The sequence below is a fragment of the Mytilus galloprovincialis genome, chromosome 4, assembly GCF_965363235.1.
Source record: "Mytilus galloprovincialis chromosome 4, xbMytGall1.hap1.1, whole genome shotgun sequence".
Taxonomy (NCBI): domain Eukaryota; kingdom Metazoa; phylum Mollusca; class Bivalvia; order Mytilida; family Mytilidae; genus Mytilus; species Mytilus galloprovincialis.
Window position 1 is genome coordinate 28,866,061 of NC_134841.1, and position 21,891 is coordinate 28,887,951.

At 31.8% G+C, this 21,891-nt stretch overlaps 2 protein-coding genes across 3 annotated transcripts in view; one reads left to right on the forward strand and one right to left on the reverse strand.

Annotated features, from left to right (window-relative positions):
• The window catches only part of LOC143071798 (protein FAM193A-like), a 33,763-nt gene extending 23,648 nt beyond the window's left edge, over nucleotides 1–10,115 (forward strand). For both annotated transcript variants that reach the window (XM_076246381.1, XM_076246382.1), the window contains 5 exons: nucleotides 3,672–3,863; nucleotides 4,128–4,985; nucleotides 5,617–5,686; nucleotides 6,544–6,628; nucleotides 8,209–10,115. In XM_076246381.1, the coding sequence (XP_076102496.1) occupies nucleotides 3,672–3,863; nucleotides 4,128–4,985; nucleotides 5,617–5,686; nucleotides 6,544–6,628; nucleotides 8,209–8,311 (1,308 nt within the window). In that variant the 3' untranslated portion in view covers nucleotides 8,312–10,115. The remainder of the gene's footprint in view (nucleotides 1–3,671; nucleotides 3,864–4,127; nucleotides 4,986–5,616; nucleotides 5,687–6,543; nucleotides 6,629–8,208) is intronic.
• Nucleotides 10,116–17,313: 7,198 nt separating this feature from the next.
• On the reverse strand, nucleotides 17,314–19,579 carry LOC143071799 (uncharacterized). Its single transcript, XM_076246383.1, has one exon. It carries the CDS (start codon nucleotides 19,561–19,563, stop codon nucleotides 18,385–18,387), a length of 1,179 nt encoding a protein of 392 aa, XP_076102498.1. The 5' UTR covers nucleotides 19,564–19,579; the 3' UTR covers nucleotides 17,314–18,384.
• Between the last annotated feature and the right edge of the window lie 2,312 nt (nucleotides 19,580–21,891).

Sequence of the window (21,891 nt, forward strand, 5' to 3'; positions counted from 1 at the left end):
CTATCACGTTGGCGTCGTCGTCGTCGTCCGAATACTTTTAGTTTTCGCACTCTAACTTTAGTAAAAGTGAATGGAAATCTATGAAATTTTAACACAAGGTTTATGACCACAAAAGGAAGGTTGGTATTGATTTTGGGAGTTTTGGTCCCAACATTTTAGGAATTAGGGGCCAAAAAGGGCCCAAATAAGCATTTTCTTGGTTTTCGCACTATAACTTTAGTTTGAGTTAATAGAAATCTATGAAATTTTGACACAAGGTTTATGACCACAAAAGAACGGTTGGGATTGATTTTGGGAGTTTTGGTTTCAACAGTTTAGGAATAAGGGGCCAAAAAAGGGCCCAAATAAGCATTATTCTTGGTTTTCGCACAATAACTTTAGTTTAAGTAAATAGAAATCTATGAAATTTAAACACAAGGTTTATGACTATAAAAGGAAGGTTGGTATTGATTTTGGGAGTTTTGGTCCCAACAGAATAAGGGGCCCAAAGGGTCCAAAATTAAACTTTGTTTGATTTCATCAAAATTGATATGCCGAATCTAACTGTCATGACTGTGTATGTAGATTCTTAACTTTTGGTCCCATTTTCAAATTGGTCTACATTAAGGTCCAAAGGGTCCAAAATTAAACTTAGTTTGATTTTGACAAAAAATGAATCAGTTGGGTTCTTAGATATGCTGAATCTAAAAATGTACTTAGATTCTTGATTATTGGCCCAGTTTTCAAGTTGGTCCAAATCGGGGTCCAAAATTAAACTTTGTTTTATTTCATCAAAAATTGAATAAATGGGGTTCTTTGATATACCAAATCTAACTTTGTATGTAGATTCTTCATTTTTGGTCCTGTTTTCAAATTGGTCTACACTAAAGTCCAAAGGGTCCAAAATTAAACTTAGTCTGATTTTAACAAAAATTGAAATCTTGGGGTTCTTTGATATGCTGAATCCAAAAATGTACTTAGATTTTTGATTATGGGCCCAGTTTTCAAGTTGGTCCAAATCAGGATCTAAAATTATTATATTAAGTATTGTGCAATAGCAAGTCTTTTCAATTGCACAGTATTGCGCAATGGCAAGAAATATCTAATTGCACAATATTGTGAAATAGCAAATTTTTTTTTAATTAGAGTTATCTTTCTTTGTCCAGAATAGTAAGCAAGAAATATCTAATTGCAAAATATTGTGCAATAGCAAGATTTTTTTTTAATTGGAGTTATCTTTCTTTGTCCAGAATCAACTTAAATCTTTGTTATATACAATATACAATGTATATTCACTTTTTACTACCAACTGATAAATTAAAATAATCTTTACCATTCAGTGATAACAAGCAGTTTTTTTACATTTTAATATTTTATGATGTATTTAAAAGAGTAGTTATTGTTGCAAACTCCATTAGAAATTTGAATTGATATCAGTTTTGGAAAAAGGGAAACGGGGATGTTAAAAAAAAAGGGGGGGGGTTTAAATTTTTCTCATTTCAGATTTCATAAATAAAAAGAAAATTTCTTCAAACATTTTTTTGAGAGGATTAATATTCAACAGCATAGTGAATTGCTCAAAGGCAAAAAAAAAACTTTTAAGTTCATTAGACCACATTCATTCTGTGTCAGAAACCTATGCTGTGTCAACTATTTAATTTTAGATTTAAAAAGTTTGAAGAAGAAATCTTTAATTGATTTGTAAAATCTTGACATTTGTTTTGTGTAAAAAAAAACCATGTAATGTCAAAAATTTGATCACAATCCAAATTCAGAGCTGTATCACGCTTGAATGTTTTGTCCATACTTGCCCCAATTGTTCAGGGTTCGACCTCTGCGGTCGTATAAAGCTGCGCCCTGCGGAGCACCTGGTTATACATAAGGTGAGACATAAATAAAATATTGAATTGAATTGAATTTTTATAGGTAAAAAATATTTACAGGTAATGTGGCGCAATTTTATTTCATTTATTGGCGCAATTAATACCATCAAAATAAAAGAGAGTGGCGCAATTAATACCTTTTCAAAACTGCAATTGGCGCAAATTGATTCTGCCCTTTATTTTAAACATTTTTTTGTGAGCACTACCACACTTACATTTCTTATCCATTTATTATGAAGTTTATAACAACAAGGTCTTGGAAGGGGGCCAACCAACTACTTTTACAGGAGTTGTTCCCCTTGGGGGTATATCTATATTGTTAGCAATCTCTTTCCTATATTTATTGTTAGATTTTTATAAAAAGTTAGAGGGAACCTAAAAATAAAATTGAAACTGTATTTTGTTTCAAACAATACATTGTAGGTATTCATGGTTCTGAAAAAAGTATTTTACAAACAAAAGTACTTTAAAATCTACAGATTCATTGATTTATTTAATCATTTACATGCATGATCAAGTTATCCCCTTTTTAGACAAGAGCCTCATATTTTCTCAAATATATCATGTTTATCAAAATTGTTGATCAAAACTTCTACTGAAAATTCAAAATTGAAATTTAAAAAGTTATGAGATATATAATTTAACAGTTAAATGTAGGTGAGTAAATTTCAAACTAAATCTGAAAATCCAATTAGTAAAGTTTTAAAGATGATAAAAATTAATAACAAAAAAAAATAATCTCATATTGTTGGTGTGATGAAAACAATTACGAACTGACTTAGGATAAATAATAAATCTAGCAAGAATTGTAAATACTGATTTGTATAAAGATGAAAATTTCCATATTATTGGAAAATAAATTAGTGGGTACCCCTATAATATTTGATAGGAAAGCAAAATGTATTATATAATAATATCTATATTCTCCTGCAACTTTCCCTCGTTTTATTACCATCCAGCTATAAATTTTCCTGTTTTGTAATTAAGTATAGACTAAGACATCATTAGACAAGAACACCTGTCCAGGTAGACTGTAGTTGTGACTTCTTAATTAGTGATCACCAATCAGTACACACATGTCAAATAACTCAGTGTGAGCACAAATGTCAATAGATGTTTGATAAATACAGTGTAATGCCACACTGACCTTGTCATTGATGACAGAGTTAACACGATGTTTGGTCAGATCAGTATGTCATTACTCCCTCATTTACATAGTTTTATACCAAAGGATTATATGTTCTACTTCTGGAGATGGCAACTCAGACATTCTGTTGTAAGATATGTTACTCAGGTAAATTATGTTTTCTCTCTGGAGTATTTATCAGAATAGTAGCACCACTGAGTACCATTGTTTTAACAACTCTCAGCAAATACAGGGATTTCTATATGTGATAACACCTATTGAGACATTTTGAACGTTACTGATAAATATTATTAAATGTAAAAACATATGTTTCACCACACAATTGTGCACAATACTGATATATTCTGTTCTTGGTTTTCAAGAAATGTGTTAAATTTACACATACTCCAGTAAAACTTGCAAGATAAGACATATATAGTAGCATTTTTTAGTGCAACTTTGCATGAGAAAACACAAATCCATCCTTTTCTATTTCTCAAGGTTTCCCTATAAATAGTGTGATACAGTTTCTAGTTTGCCACTTTATTGGAAACGCCCATCAACTGTTTTATCTGTATTCCCTCTACTACAGTATTTCAGATATGAATCCAATGCTACAGTCACCCATTATTTTCTCTCATTTTAACTCTCCCATCATGTTATACTTATATTAATGATTTTAGGGTGACACCAAACATAAAGACACTTGTTCTCATCACCATATGATAGAGCATCAGCCTTTAGAAGATAAAGGCTCAGAAGAATTGGAAGAACTGCTACATTATATCAATGGTACAGATAATCAGAAGGAGGAACAGGAAGATAAACAACTTAGTGCTAAAGCAGCTAAACGTGCTAGACAGAAACAAAGAAAGGTTAGATCAATAAGAAACTTTCCCAGCTCTATTTTCTTGTTCAGTCAAATAGAGTATGTTTGCTTTGTGTTTTGAAAAAAGATATTTTTTTTCTTTTCTGGAATCTGTCTATATCTCATCTGACCCATGGATGGGAAGATTATATTGGGGAACAGAATTTTAACTTAAATATTTAAAAGCTTAGGTTACAATTATGGTTTATCTTGCATACATAAACTTGTAAAGACCATGATGCATCGATATATATATGTAAATGTATTTCAGGCTGAAGAGAAGGCCAGGATAGAGGCAGAAAAGTTACACCAGGAGAAATTGGAAAGGGAAAGAGAACTGGCAAAAAATTTGCTTAATGCTGCCAAGCTGGAAGAAAGTAAAAATGAAAAGAAAAAGAGAAAGAAACGCAAACAAGTTGAAGAAATTAAGCAAGCAGAGATTAAAAATGGCTGTGATAAACGAGAGGATCCAAACTTAGTTAGGGTTCCTCCATTAGGGAGAGAAGATACTGACAATAAAGTCAAAAACAATGTAAAACTTCAAGTTAAACTTTCTGATGCTCCATTAAAATCTCCTTCCACTGAGATTAAAAAAACAGTTAAAATAGTCAAGACCGATCCAGTTAAAACTCAAAGAATAATAGTTGAACCCCTTCAAACAAATGGAAAAGTAAATTTAAAAGCAATTAAAAAGCCAGATCTTCTGAAATCATCCCCTGTTCAGCCTAAAGTACAAGTCACTAAAGGTGCCTCCCAGTCTTCTTCAAGCAGTGCCAAACCTGTTCCCGAACAGACAACTAAATCATCAGCGAAGAGAAAAGACAATAAAAATGAGAAAGATGTAGATACAACGGAGAAAAGAATGGATACAAGTGATGTAAAACCAAGGAAAGGAAAAACTGTTCACAATAATAATGATATTGTTGTTAATAAAAACATTGTTCAATTAAATGGGAATAATAACAATAAAACAGTAAAGAAAGCTGCAAACGCTCCAACGCCTCCTAAACCGTCTCCTCCTCCTCCACAACAAATCAAATCTAGTCCTACTAGCTCGCCATCTTCTCCTAAGAAAGCTGACACTCAAAAGACAAAAGCGGTTGTTAACCAATCACCACCCCAGGATCAGGTTAGTATCAGTCTGAATTAAAATTATCAATCAAACTTTTCTGTGTAAACTGAATTTAAATTTGCAATAGATTTACAATATAGAAATAAAGAGATGTGGTATGATTGCCAATGAGACAACTTTCCACCAAAGTTCAAATGAAGGGGATAAAAGCAACACCAGTTTAGAGTGGACTATAAAAAGCCTTGACATTAAAAAAATGGAACAATTCAATAAATAAAAACTAATGGCCTTATTTATAACAAACAATTTACATAAAAAAACAATTATAACAGACATGACAGTGTAGAAAATGTAAAGAGTATTGACCCTACTCAAGAAATCTATTTCTTTTCTTCATATTTTTTGTAGCTTTTACAAGTTTTAATCTACCAAGAAACCTAGAGTTGTGGGGTGTTTTTCTGCTTAATATTGATATGAAGTACATTTAATTGTTGATCTTGTAATTTTTTAATGAAAATAATTGCTTAGTGTGCAAAATTTTAATTGTTTTGTTCAAGTTTTATGAAGAGATTTGATTTTGATTATCATAAACACTGATAAATTATCAAGTTTGATACACGTGAAATCTATATTTTATTAAAAAAAAAAATTGAAAATAGTCCGTACAATTTTTATTTTATGATTTTAGCAGCCTAAAGGTGGGAAAAAGGGCAAGAACAAAAAGAAAAATAGGAACAGTGAAGATTTAAGTGTAATTGGTAAGTTTATAGAAACTTCGTTTAACTGAGAAATGAGTTGTTAGTGCACAGTAGTATCTAGAACTAAATTATGAAATGTAAATAAAATTACGTGTTTAAGCCCATTTTTGTACAACAGAATGACACTTGTGATACATCCATCTATATACAGGATTTTCTTTAAGTTTTATGATACTTGGTCCATTTCTTCTTGTATATAAAATGAAAATTATTGATGGCTATTTTACCTCTATTGTCTTTCTGTATGATTCAGCTGTGTTTATAGAGATCACTGTGACCCAGTTTTTTCTCTTTTTTTTTTTTACATAGGAAAGCATCTTTGTAAATAATGGTTCATTAACCAACATAAATTTTAAGGTCTGTTTATTTGATCATGTATTTCATAATGTCTACTATGTAAGATGTATGGAATAATTGTAAGGTCTACATGTCTGACTGGCAGAGTTATCTGATCTTTACCTCAATTTAATAAATTGTCAATAATGTCAAATGTACATGATATTCATATCTGTAGGCTGTATATTTCAGATTGTAAACTTGTTATTCCATTTCTACTATGTTGCATACTTGCATCATGATCAAACCTACAACCTCCAGTACTTCAGGTTAACATTAATTCACAAGACAAATGAAATTTAATAAAAATCATGTCCCTGAGAATATTATTAGATAGCAGTTGACAAATATACTATATTTGCTATACACAAAGTAAAACAGTGATTAGATTTGGTAACATTCAAATATTGTTTTTTTTTTTTATCTATACCAGTAGTGATATAGAAATTTCTAAAATGCTGTTTGAATAGAATAATCTCGAGTTTTTGTTTTGATTTTAATACTTTCTTTCTCTATTACAGATGAAATTTTCCTTCCCAAGTCTGAATCGGACCTTGAGAATGGTGAATTGGATGAAACTGAAAAAGAACTTGAAGCCTTCAAAAGGTAATACATATTGTGATGAGAACTATTGATCAATTGTTCATTTGAATGGTCTACAACATATTTTAATTGAATTTTACAACAATTAATATGTTTGTACATATATCTTTCATTTTGTATATTAAAAAAAACCCAAAGAAAACAAATATAAGTAAACTGTTTAAAATAGAAAATGTACATTTAACAAGTTATTTTTTTTTTTTGGGATACTTTTTATGCTCTTTAGACCTTTCCAATTTTAGTGGCCATTTATATGACTTTTTGGGGGGGGGGGGGGCTCATGTCATTACCACAATTTATAATTCGGCCGTGTATTGTCCGCATTTGTGTATATTCCGCACCCCTCTTCATCCCCAAATATCAAGGAATGATGTTTGATGTTTAAAAATTGATTAGAACTCATTATTAAAATGTTATTACTCTTTAATCTTATCATTTCTTTTATTGATTTGAAGAACTGTCTCAGGTTATTCAATTACATTCATCACTTGCCAAAAGTTGACATGGTAATTGCTTTACACACAAACCCGTAACCTCATTCATGTAAGAAGATACACCTGCACAATGTGACCTTTCACCTGGAAATATAGTTTCGTATACAAAATTCCACTTCTTTCAGGTTTACATTTTCAGTATTAATGGTTACGATTTACAATTAAAAGATGTTAGGTCTATATTTGTTTACGTCGATAAGTTAAGAGTTAAACACAAAAAGTCGGAATATGAAAATTTTTGATACTTTTATCACACATTTTCAAAATTGCGCATCGTGGTTTACTTGTACTGTACACATGCGAATAACATTAAACAAAATCGATCTTGGGAAGATTTCACTAGGTTTCAACTTGTCTATTATGGTTTTACCATTGAAGGGTTCATCTTTCATTGATATTCAGGATTCAGGTACACTGTTAAGATGTAATGACACAAATTTGACCAAATCTGAAACAAAGCGGACATTTGATGAAAGGCTGATTTTTATGCAAATTACTAAGTCAACACTGTTAGATTGTTTATTTTATTTAAAAAAAATAACAAAGAGTAGTCAAGAATATAGTTAGATTGTTTATTTTATTTCTAAATAAAACAAAGAGTTTTCAAGAATACATTATAACTTTGACAACACATGATGTTTCTGTTTACTTGGTCAAACCTCGTTCAACATCGTATCCCAAATCTGGAAAAAAATGTCATAAAATCCTATAGTACTGCATAGTCCACACCCCTTCCATCAATTTCATTCCCAGGGTAAAAAAATGCGGACTATACACGCCTTTCTATGGTATTTATGCAATCAATGATTGAAGTGAAGGTAAATAAATTGTTTGACACAGTTGGTTAATGTATACCCAATTATCTTCAACTACGAAGGTCAGCGGTTTTCTCATGGCACTCATCTTCCTCCACTCTTAAAAACTTGACCACCACGTATAGCCTAAAATTGGACCTAAAAAGTGGTGTTAAAACAACAACAATCAATCATCAATCAACATTAGCTTACATATCTTATAAGAGAATGAGAACCACAGAAGGACATCTATCATTCTAGTTGATTTCACACAAACTTTTATTTTACATTTCAGATTTTGTTTGGATTATACACCAGTTACTAGAGAAAAATTACAAGTCAACATGAATATTAAAGATATCTTTGTCAAGAAGAAGTCTGGACTTAGCTGCACTTAATGGCGTGATGGCATCCATAGATATGTTTAGTCCCCTGCTAACAAATTCTCAATATGAAACTTCCTGTAATATCACAGTTTTTGAAAAGTTTTGTTTATATTCTTAAAAACATCAAATAAAAAGTACTTGGTGAAGATTTTTATAAACAAAGAATAGACATACATTTGAGATTCTTCCCTACATGGAGGAAAGTAAGGAAAATTAAAGTGTTATAATTAAATAAGCAACACTTTCTAATGAGCTGTTTAGGTAGAGAACAATTTGGACCATACTGATATTATCAATTTACTGAGTCAAAGTATGTTTTAATAACCTGACAAAAATTTAGTTGTATCATGAATTGAAGACAATCTGAAGTTGTTTAAAAAACATTTCACTAAAAGTTCATAACCATGTACTATTTAAATGAGTGTTTCATTTGGTCAGTAAGATTAAGAATAAATTTTTCATATGTCAATCTACCATACAGTGAAATGAATTTGAGGTATTTTTAGTGTTTCTCACTCCCTAGACATCCATAGATATGAGAACTTGCTTGATTTTTTTCTTTTATTGGTTGCTTTCTGCCTATGTAATTTAATACTAGAAAAGACTGTCAACATTAGATATTCAATGTCTTTCAATATGTTAGCACTGGTGAATTAATTATTTTATGGAGAAAAGTTACGAGTTGATTGAAATAGTGTTAGTCTATTAAAATGTGAAAAATCATGTTGAGGAGTAGTTTGATAGCCTGGCACCATAAAGAGATTGTCCATTATTAACATGTGTGTTTGACTGTCTTACTTTACAATTATTCATTCAGATATCATATTCAAGAACTAAATTGTCTCCCCTTCATTTTATAGAATTTCAGTCATTCTTAAGAATGTTTCAATACAGCCATGCTTTATGGTGCCAGATCTTGTCTTTTTTAACTTATTTTATTGGGTTTAATGTGTTTGAAATAACTAAATTATCTTTTTAACTTTTGTTCAATATTGTTTTGCTGCTAAGCATTGGAATATAACATGTATATGAAATCTTCCTACTCTATTGTTAAGTTTGCTAATGTTAATGCATGTTTGTGTGCTCCTCCATATTTGACTATAAGCAGTGATGATGGTGTATTTACATTTCTATAAGTAATAAAGAGATTGTTGTTATTAATATATTGTTGCCTATTTACAATTGATTTTAACTTGGTATTTTAATGAATTTTTTTCGAGGGAATGTAAATACACCACATTTACTGATAGTATTCTAATAATATTATTTATTGATAAGTAGTTGTTCTGTAAACTTTGTAGTGTACTATTTAAAAAAAATCTATGCAATTTGTTTATCACAAACTGCTTGTTGATTTTAATGTCTGCTAATTATTTCAAGTTGCTTGTATTTTGTTTTTAAATAATTTTCTGAAATTCAGAAAAAGAAGTTTTAATGACAAGCCAAACATTATGGAAAGGAAGGCATTATGAACTATGTATTCTATTGAAGGCTAATTTGAGTCAATATTACACATTATTACTATTACTCTATTATTATCTCCCCTGTTTTGACCTGAGGAACTGGACAGGGGACATAACTGTGCTTACAATAAGCATTATATAGCAGCTTCCTGTTTGATGTTTGTCCAGTCATTGGTGGCAGAGTAATAGTAATAATGCAATCTTCCTGTTATATAACAACTGCTGTGTCACCAAGTCTTTTATTTGTGTGCCTGTTTTAATGATACGTTTGTTTGGAAGAAAGTTGGAATGTGTTTGATGTTTAATCAACATGTCAAGTGTTGATACTGAATAAATGAAATATCACATTGAAATTGATTTTAATTATATTTATTTTAAACCTTTTAAGGTTGTACCAAGCACCTTTACAAAAAACTTGAACCACACACTATAGAAAAAATTTCATTGGCTATATAGCAGTTTCACAGCCACTAATTTTGATCTATGAGAAGCTTTATATTTTCTTTACAATAGAACATTCAGCTGATTTTTACAGAGTTATCTCCCTGTAGTGATATGTACCACATTAACATTTAATCTTCTTACCTCTTTCAGGGAAACAAAGATTCTGAGAAAAAAAAATGTATATCTTCATCCTTGACATACTCTTCTGTCCATTCATTCATTGACCAAAACATTGTTACAAATGTTTTCTTTATACCCCATGCAACAAAGTGGAAGAGGGTAAACTGATTCATCAATCTGTCAGGCTCCTGTTGTTATAAATAGAAAGTAATTGTAAAAAGCATTTTCAGCTCATATTTCAAAAACTAAAGCATTAAAAGCAAAAATGGCATACATTTTTAGTTTGACTATCAGGACTATAGTGGTTGCTCCAAGGATAAATGTCATGAATAAACAAAATTTGACTTAATTGGAGTAATATTTTCTTACATTCCTGTCAATTTAAATCAAACTTAAATGTACACAAAAACTACATTTGTGTGTCTGTCTGGAGGATTTGAACTAGTTTGGGTAACAATGCAATGTAATATTGATGCTGTTGATGATGGATTGGTGTTAAAAGTAATAGTGGCAGATGCATTGACATACAAAATTATTTCCTTTCTGAACACAAGAGTGATATGAAAAATTATTGCTAGAAACTAAGGACGCTCATGCCCGTTGTCAATGAAATTAATTAACGTAAAATAGCCATTATCATTGGTCATCTCAACTCTATTGTTTTTCTTACCTTCACTGTACTGGCTGAAGCAAGAAAATCAATCTCTTAGAGATGATAATTGATAATCTATAAGTACAAGTTATGCAGTGTTCAAAATATTTGCAAAAGAGCAAATATAGAAATCTGCTCTTTGAAGCAGTTAAAGGATTGCTGAGGTGAGAAGAAGGTTCCATTGTACTCCTGTATTAGGATAAAATTAACATTTATAAGAATCTTCATTGGTTTGGATTTGTTAATAGTGGTTGGTATGCTTATGTCTAGATCTTGTTCTCCTGTCTGATTTAATGAGAAGAGCTTCAGGGTAGATTGCTTAATGATGGTGTATGATTTTTGTCTTGAAGAAAGCTTGGCATGAAGATGGTGATCCGGCCACATCAGCTCACTTCTTAAAAAGGCTTTATATTTTATAAGCTAGAAGACCTGGATACTCAATACTTTGCATATAGATGCCTTATGTTAATATGTTTCTGTCTGTCCATTGTCCTTCTCATTTTCATGGTCCAGGAACTACTGGGGGAAAAAAAAATTGAAATGTTATTTTTTTTTCTTATTATGGGTAATATGATAACTATATTTAGTATGTGTAAGGTCCTCATGCCCGTCAGACAGTTTTCATTTGACCTCGACCTTATTTCATGGATCAGTTAACAAGGTTAAGTTTTCATGGGCAAGTCCATATATCAGATGCTACTAGAACACACCCGCGAAATCGCGGGCATTCAGAGCGTAGTTTAAAGTATGTAAAGTGTTGTTGGAAGAATTTTGTAAAATATTGAATGACTGGAGAATTTCAGCAAAAAATATCATAAGTCATATATAGGTTATTTGGGACAGGAAAATGCTTTTTTTTATCCCTCCTCCCGGCTTTATTTCCAAAATTCCCAATTTTTGGTTTTCTATCAATTTCAATATGAACATAGTTTTCATTTAGTATGTTATGAACATTTAAGTAAGGAGCCTGTAATTCAGTGGTGTCGTTTGTTAACTTTATGTGTTACACATTTGTTTTTCGTTCACTTTTTGTACATAGGCCTAAATAAGGCCGCTAGTTTTCTGGTTTGAATTGTTTTACATTGTCAGTTCGGGGCCTTTTGAAGCTGAGTATGCGGTATGGGCTTTGCTTGTTGTTGAAGGTCGTACGGTGACCTATAGTTGTTAATTTCTGTGTCATATTGGTCTCTTGTGGAGAGTTGTCTCAACATGGCAATCATACCACATCTTCTTTTTTTTGTAATCAATGAATTTTGATCAATTTTGTAAAAGATTTAATGACTGGAGAATTTCAGAAAAGGTATCAAAAGTTCACATGAATATTTTTAGCGCTTATCTGTATATTATGAACATTCATACACCTTATCGCTATTTGTCCGCCATTACTGGATATCACACAGGTTCCCGTAAAATTTTGACGTCATAAAACAAAATATCTGACGCCACAATGGAAAAGTGATTATTGTATGCGTCAAAAGTTCAACGTTAAGGCTAATAGCGATAAGGTGTATTACTATAGTGTATTTACTTTCAATTCTAAGTTTACTAATCGATCCATGGTGGTCATTGATATAGTATACAGACCCTCTCTATTTAATAAACTCTGTGACCGCCGCCGTGGATAGTAAACTTGAAAATGATAGCAGATAGAATTCTGAAAATACACTTTATTCTTTGTATATATGTATGTTCAAAGTATACAGAAAAACGCAAACCGAAAGTCTAATCTGACTTAAAATTTTGTCCAAATGACGGGACAATATCCGGATGCCTTTTTTCTCGTTTTTCTCCAAAAATAACTCAATCTGAATAATCATATGAATGGATGACAAATGCGACTATGCACTGAACCTATAGGACACAGAGGCGTGTTGATTAATTTATTGTGGAAAGGAGAGAAGCGACACCAAAAATGAGGTCTTCTCGTTTAATAGTATAGATAAGCATTAGGTCTTCTATATTCGGTATATGGAATGATTGTAAGGTGTATATGTCCAACTGGTAGGTTTCATCTGACCTTGACCTCATTTTCATGGTTCAGTGGTCAAAGTTAAGTTTTTTGACTCAGTCTTTTTTCTTTTACTATATGCAATAGGTCAACTATATTTAGTGTATGGAAATATTTTATGATGTACATGTCAGTCTAGTAGGTTTTATTTGACCTTGACCTCATTTTCATGGTTCATTTCTCAGTGTTAAGTTTTTTTGTGTATTGGTCTATTTTTTTTTAACAATAAGCAATATATCAACTATATTTGTTGTATGAACGGATTGTGTGGTGTATTTGTTTGTCTGGCTGGTATTATCTGACCTTGACCTCATTTTCATGGTTCATTAGTCAATATTAAGTTTTCATGGTTAAGTTTGTTTCTTAGATACTATAAGCAATAGGTCAACTATATTTAATGCATAGATTTATTGTAAGATGTACATGTCTGTCTGGCATGGTTCATCTGACCTTGACCTCATTTTTATGATTCATTGGTCAAAGTTAAGTTTTCTTGGTTAAGACTGTTTTCTTAGAAACTAATCAATAGGTCACTATGTTTAGTTTATTGAATGAATGTAAGGTTTACATGTATTTCACGTTTGTTTTATCTGACCTTGACATCATTTTCTTGGATCATGTTAAGTTTATGTGTTACTTGTGGTAAAGCTTTATATTTAGGACTATTATCATAAATTCAATGGTTTGTAAAGAAGCCCAGACATTTCAGCGTGTGCACTCTAAGAAAACCACTAGTCTTGTTTGTATTCGTCTCAATAGTAATGTAGGTGTTCGAGCATATTTGAAACAGATTTGTTATAATGGTATCTATTACATACATAGCAGGCAGCCTTTCGCTGGACCATCTCTATTTGATTTATTTGATTTTTGTTGTGAGGGCCCCAGACACAAGACCTGTACTCTAGCTTAGGTCTAACCAACGACATGTATGCCCTTACTTTTATTCAAAATTGAGAATGGAATGGGTAATCTACCAAAGAGCAAAAAACAGCCGAGGGCCGCCAATGGGTCTTCAACACAGAGGGAAAATCCCACACACGGAATTGTGCTTCAGCTTTGTTTTGATGATTCTTTTAGGTAACGTTTTATAAAATTTAGTTGTCGATCTGCATTTGCTGTTATATTATCGACATGTTTATTCCATTTGATATCTAAATGGATGAGTATAGATATAGGAAGATGTGGTGTGAGTGCCAATGACACAACTGTCCATCCAAAATAACAATTTAAAAAAGTAATCAATTATAGGTCAATGTACGGCCTTCAACACGGAGCCTTGGCTCACACTGAACAAAAAAGCTATAAAGGGCCCCAAAATTACTAGTGTAAAACCATTCAAACGAGAAAACCAACGGTCTAATATGCCTATATATCATGTATATTTTGTAGCTGTTTCAGTTTGAAGAATGTGACTATGAAGGATGTAGTCATGGTTGACTGGTTTCTTTTTTTGTATGATTCTTAGTATAGGGCATTTGTCTGGATGGCATAACATTTACAAGTTTTTTCCCCATTGTGACGCGTAATTTAAGTCCTGTTGTAATTTGGATACCCTGTAATGCTGGTGTCCCGAATTTCAACATTGATAGTAAAAAAAAATCCGATAAATACCATGAACAGAACAGAACAGAACAGAACATATTTTATTTCCAATTAAGGGCCCACAAGGGGCATACAGAGTATACATGAATAAGGCAAAAGAATAATGATTTGCATAGATACATAGATACAAACAACTTTTTTTACATACAGTTACAATACAATTACTAACTCATATTCACTTTAATAAATTTACCAACAGCATTAAGGACCTGATAGTCTTCACAGTTTAATAAATAAATAAATTTATGCTGATTATCAAGAATAGAAAAATTTGGAATTCTTTGACAAACAAAGTCAAAGAGAGCATCTCTATCTGATTTAAAATTTTCACAGTTAGTTAAAAAATGGATTTCATCTTCAACACAGCCAGAGGAGCATTTTTTGCAAATTCTTTCATTTCGTGGAATATTTAAAAAACGACCAACTTCAATTTGAAGCTTATGAGCATAAATACGTAATTTACATATAGATCTTCTAAAATCAAAGTTCTTAATTAAAGAAAGATAATTTTCATAACCAAAATTCTGCTTAAATTTCACATAATTAAACAGTTTTCCATCAGAAGCTTTATTTTGGCTAGCATACCAATTGCTAATATATTTAGTGTGAATTAATTTACTAGATATGTTCAAAAATTTATATTGTCCGAAATGTTTTACTTCTTGTTTAATTTCAAAAACTTCTAATACTTTTTTAACAAATGAGAACCAAGAAGTTATGTTAGATTTGTGAAGCTCTTGGCTGCATTTATAAGCATCTTTCAATAGACTGAATTCAGTTGTAAGATTTTCAAATCTATACCAGTATTTTACAATTGACTTTACAATATCATAATGTAAGGGGAAACGTCCCAGTTCTGATAATACAGCAAAATTGACACTCCTTTTGTGTACACCAAGTATAAATTTAGAAAATTTAAGATGGAGATTCTCACACTTAAGATTTTTAAAAATATTTTCAAGATTAAATAAGGAAGACTGTAATTTATTACAAGAGACATTATAACCTCCCAATACCTCTGAATTATATAACAGAATGGGTTTAAGGGTATGATCAAAAATATGAACACAAGATTTTATTCCAGGAGACAAATTGATAAAATCCTTTCTAAGTTTATAGTAGGCCTTAAGAGCCTTATTATAAAGTTCAGTTTTAGCTAGATGAAAACTTCCAGAAGCAGTAAAGTGAACACCTAAATATTTGTAATGAGCGACACAGTCAATCAAGATATTCTGCAGTCGAAAATTCTCCTGAATTTTCCTTCCAGCCTTATTAAAAATCATGAAAACGTTGAATGAAAATTATATGAAACTCCGAAGTCTTATATTAAAGGACTAGGTGCAATGTACGACCTAGATGCTACCCCAATTTTTTTTTCTGATTGTTCTCCATCTAGCAGGACTGTCTTTGTACATTGGTGAAAAAAAATCACCGATCTATTCAAAGGTATATACAGTTCGAACTACAGAAAAAATGAAATATGAAGATATACAGATTTTCACAACCAGCTTTTGTTCCCTCATGGGTGGGGCACTATAGTCATGACGGAACTTAAAAAAAAAATAGACTAGGGTATAAATTATTTAAATGAAAACGTAGTTTGATATTCATGAAATAATTTTTTCATATACATAAGTATATATTTTAAAGTTATCTTTTATTGTTTTATAAAAAAAGAAGATAATAAAAAAACTAGTATCTCAATTGTTTGTAAAACAATTGAAAGGTCTTTCCTGTAAAAGTGATGTTTTCGTAATGTACCTTGTATGACCTTTCGTTTGATATACGACAAGCATACCTTCTGAATCTTTCCACTTTTAACACTTTATGACCTCATCTGCCTACATTATTGAGATCGGAATTATGATAAATAACATAGAGTAGATGAGCTTTCATTTGATATGCAACAACTCTATGTTCTAGAAAGTTTGATTTTTGCACTTAATAACCCTATCCAACTAATTTTTGGAGGTCGGGAATTTGATATTTCAAATGTACACATCATGACCTTTCATTTGATATACAACAACCCTACCTTAAAAGAACATTTATTTTTTGCACTCAATGACCCCATCCAACCCATTTTTGGGAGACGTCAATTTGAAATTTGAAATGTACGCTTTATGTTCTTTCATTTGATATGCGACAACCTTACCATCTGAGAAATTTGAATGTTTGCACTAAATGACCCCACCCGTCCCCCTGGGATGAAAAGGGGGTTTAAAATTTTCATTTTTAAGTAGAGTTTATTAAGACCTTCAATTTGATATATCAGATGACCCCATTTGACAAAGTGCAAATAATGATGCAATATCAACTATATAAATAGAAGTTATGAAACTTACAAAGTCAATGCAAAACTTGAAAATTTCAAATTAATTTTTTGGTGTTTTTTTCCATGGAATTTTTTTGGTATTTGGTCAAACATATAACTATGTCAACCTCTTCAATTTCTAAAACATTTTAAGTGGTAAGCTCTTGATGATTCAGAAATACATGCCTCCGCACGCAAAACTTCAAACTGCATTATCTCTAAAACGACAATAGATATCTCAAATGTGTTAAATGATAAATGATCTACAGTTGAAGGACAACATTAAAGAAAAAGAATTGGGACAATTTCAAAGTTCACCAAGGTCACAATTAATCATCAAATATATGATGCAATACCAAACTTGAGAACCGGAAGTCGTAGAGACATGGGACTATCACCATTCAACTCAAGACCACTTGACCTTTCAAATATCACAAGGTCAAGGTCATAGTATAATGTGAAGGTCAAGGTGAAATTTCATCATGACCTGACATTGACCTCAAATTGAAGGTTTTGAACTACTGATCATCTTTGCAGTTTATAGTAGGTTGATATCTGTGACCTTTAAAAAGATATACACACAATACTATACTTTTAAGAATCATCCCGTCGTAACTTTTGAACAGTCGGTCGGATATTTTTGGGCTTATCATATAAAATGTAGAGCTCGTCGAGAGGAACATTTTATACGCTGTATGTATGCAGCAAAGTCTTATCGTTTTCCTAATATGTAAGATTGAAATTGCAGCGTAATTTTTTTTTGCACTCTGTGACCTTTGACCTTGGATGCATATTGAAGGTTACATGCATTAAAGATTATTGGTGAAGGTCCCAAGTCTCTACGACTTCCGGTTCTCGAATTAGTTTTTTACTAAAATTGTGTGCAATTTTTCAAGGGGTATAACTCCTTTAAAGGGTTAAAAACAAAATGATTGTATATGTTCATTAACATTGCCATCTGTTCCTGTACATGTTGCCAATTTCAAATCGATTCTATCTCTTATACTTTTTGAGAAAAATGCAAAGGAAAGAAATTGTTTCAAGGGGATATAACTCTCATAGGGGACGATGAAATCCTATTCAGTCTCACATGGTAATACATCATGATGAGATCTATATTGTGTCCAATTAAGGTCATGATATCTTTAAAACCAACGAGGGGGGGCCATGTTGAAAAAAATCAATAAAAGGGAGATAACTCCTAAAGGGGATGATGAAATCCTTAACAGGGTCATTTGATAATACATCTTGGTGAGGTCTAGCGATGGTCCATATTTGGTCTTAATAACTTCAACAGAAACAAGAGGCGGGCATGTCAAAAAAATGTTGGAAGAAAAAAAAGAAAAAAAAGAAAAAGAAAAAAAAAACATTAGAAAAACAATAAGGTCTTTCCCATGTAGGGGAAAGACCTTAAAAACATGTTGCATATAAAAAATGTGGAACATATTGTCCAGTCACCGTTAAAGAAAAATCCGTGCAGAATCATAGATCCTGTTTAATATGATGTCCAGTACTTATACCATACTCTTGATAAAGGCCATTGTAAACGTCATGTAAGTTGTCTGTACAATACTTTTGTATCTTTCCAATCACTCTATCAGCTTCAGCAGTGAATGAAATGTTAGAAATAGCATTTTCATAAAACTTTGTTGTTTTCTCTGCTGCTTTTTCGAATGGGGTAGGGTTCCATCCCAGGCGTTCTTTTGCTTTTACTATATTTATTGGCCCTAATTTCACAGAAGGAAACAAATGCATATAGTCCTCTCGTTCATTTAGATAAATATTTGTAGACCCTTTTCCTATTTTATCTCTGATATGTGATAATAACTGGTATAAAGTTTGTGTTTCTGAGAATGCTAAGTTATAAGCCTCGTTAAAAACATCTGGTTTAAATGATAATGAATTAACGATAAGATCTGACACATCTTTTACGTATACAAAACTTAATGACTTATAAAACAATCGTTTTGGTATAGTTATTGGACGAGTTAAATAATCGGATAATTTTATCCATAGCTGGTACATCCACCATCGTAAAGTGTTATCTCTCGGTCCTACAACATCCGGGAGCCTCAAGATTAAATATGGCACTCCATCTTGTATTAATTCCTCTTCACATTCGAGTTTCTGGTGACCATAATCATCCTTTTCATTAAATTCTTGTTGTAATTTTTCATCTGCAGGTCTGACAGCATCAGTTTCTACTGTAAATTCGTAATGGTGCTTCTCTTTACACACTTCGTATACTGAATCTGAACTTATGTAAATGTACTTTCCTATTTGATTACGGAATGTTTCAAGGACGTCGGTTATCTGAAATGAAAAGTATCCGCTGAAATCTATAACGAAATCAAAATACAAACTTTCACCACTTTCTAATAAAAAAGATTGTAAGAGATTGCAGTCTTTCAGAGGTTGTGCTCTATCGCAGGTTATGTGTTGAACAAACGGTTTGATTTTTATCCCAGAATCCCAATACCAATTTCCTCGATTTACAAGCGTCACTTGATGACTCTCTGATAAAATCCTTTCCACAGTTTCAGCACCAATAAATCTGTTTCCTCCGAACACTAATATGTTTAATTGTTTGCCAGATATAGCATGTATAAAACTAAATGCTATAATAAGAAAAACACTAATCACTTTCATCAACATCTCCATTGTATGTGACAGCTGATGCGTGGTCTATTTATAGATGTAACACGTATGCATCTTTAAAGATAGTAAACGTAAATATATATTGACCTAGCAAGTAACAAGAGCTGAACTATACATGTAATATATCTTACTGTGTGGTATGGGCTTTGCTCATTGTTGAAGGCCGTACGGTGACCCATAGTTGTTGAATTGTGTGTCATTTGGTCTCTTGTTTAGAGTTGTCTCATTGGCAGTCATACCACATCTTCTTTTTTTACACTCCATGATAAAGGTTTTATTCGTTGACAAAAATTAACGAACTGATAATGAATTGCTATTTTGACTTTGTAAAAGAAACGCTATTATGATCCTCCCCATGTCTACGACAGAAGCTAGGGCTAACACCGCAATGAATGATACCTGATACTCTTATGTTTCATTCTGATACATTTTTTTTCATGCGTTGTCAGGACTGTATTTTGTTGGACAAAATATGCATGTTCATTCTGCCGTGGACAAAATGGAGATGTTGAAGATATCTATTTTCAGTTATTTCCAAGCTAGGTTCAAAATCATCCTCCGTATTTTTACTATTACAGGGACTGAATTACTGAAACCCTATAAGATTCCATTACTCTCTGTGAATAGGCAAAATGGTTTATTAATTAGGAAACAAAGACAACAAAACTCCTGCTTCTAAGCTTATAACAAACTTGTCATATCAAGTTGAAAATTTGCAAATTGTAAGATTAGTCATCCGCAACAGATCTTCATCAATCATTTTTCTTTGATGATAAAATTGTCAATAGCAAATCTTATTTCAAATATCATTTTTGATTGGAACGGAATTTTTTAATCGCATTGAACGATGCTTTGAAAATAATCAAATATACGCACATTTCGAGGTTATTCATGTCGTAGTGTGGTGTATGCCCGGCAACATTCCCATTTATTTTTAATTAACGATTTTGATTGATTAATTGATTAGTAGATCGTCCTGAACATGCATGAAATATTTGCCACTGGACTTTAAGCAACCATCAACCAATCAAATTGTAACTTAGTTACATAAATGTCGAACAAAATGTATTAAAGATACAAGGCTGCGAAATTAAACAAAAAAAATATGTTTTTCTTGTACAAAATTTGCTCCAGATTTAAAGTCTTTGTTTTGTGATTTAAATATAACATACATAAAATAAGGAGATGTCAAGTTACTGCTTATGAGACTATCCATTATAGAGACGAGAATGTAAGTAACTATAGATCAACGTACGGCTTCAACAATGAGCAATTACAAAGATCATAACGCTTAGAAAAACACAAAAGGCCCCGATATATACCTAATGTAAAACAATTCGACGAAAAAAACTACGCTATCGTTATTAATAAACAATAAGCAGAATACTAATATGACCAACAACAACCAAGGAAAACCTTTAAATTTAAGGGAACATGCAAATACATAATAATGTTCAACGAAGCAAAAAAAAAATGCCCTGTTTGTTCGATTGTTTAAATATCTTATAGAAATTTCGGTGATAAAACACTTTGCCGGTAAACAATTTGTTCGTCGTGGTAAAGCAAAACCCACAACAGCTTTAATAAAAAATAACACTATTAGTAACCTTGCAGAGTACACCACGGAATGAATTGCCAATATAGAGTATCACACGATATAGATCGTCAACTCATAGCCTAACATAATATTGTTTGTCAACTCAGATCATATCTTAACATAATATAGATCGTCAACTCAGTGTACCACACGATGTGAATTGTAAACGCATAAAAGCCTAACATAACATGAATCGTCAACTCAGTTTACCACACGATGTGCATCGTCAATTCATAGCATAACATTATATAGATCGTCAAGTCATAGCCTGCCCTAACATAATTTAATTTGTCAACTCAATTTACCACTCGATGTGAATCGTCAACTCAATTTACCACACGATGTGAATCGTCAACTCAGTTAACCACACGATGTGAATCGTCAACTCAATTTACCACACGATGTGAATCGTCAACTCAGTTTACAGATGTGAATCGTCAACTCAGTTAACCACACGATGTGAATCGTCAACACAGTTTACCACACGATGTGAATCGTCAACTCATCACCTAACATAATAAGAAACTTCAACTCAGATGTGTTTTCTATAAAAAGAGTTGATATCATTTTTCCTCTCAAGATTCCGACGTTAATTCCTGTTATTATGCATTTTATGGCTAATAAATTTATGTTTTTGTGTTTTACATATAAAGAAGTCTTTTCTGACATTAAAGACGATCCTCGATCGATTTTTATACCTTTCCTCTATAAATTCAACGTATTTGTGAAAAAAT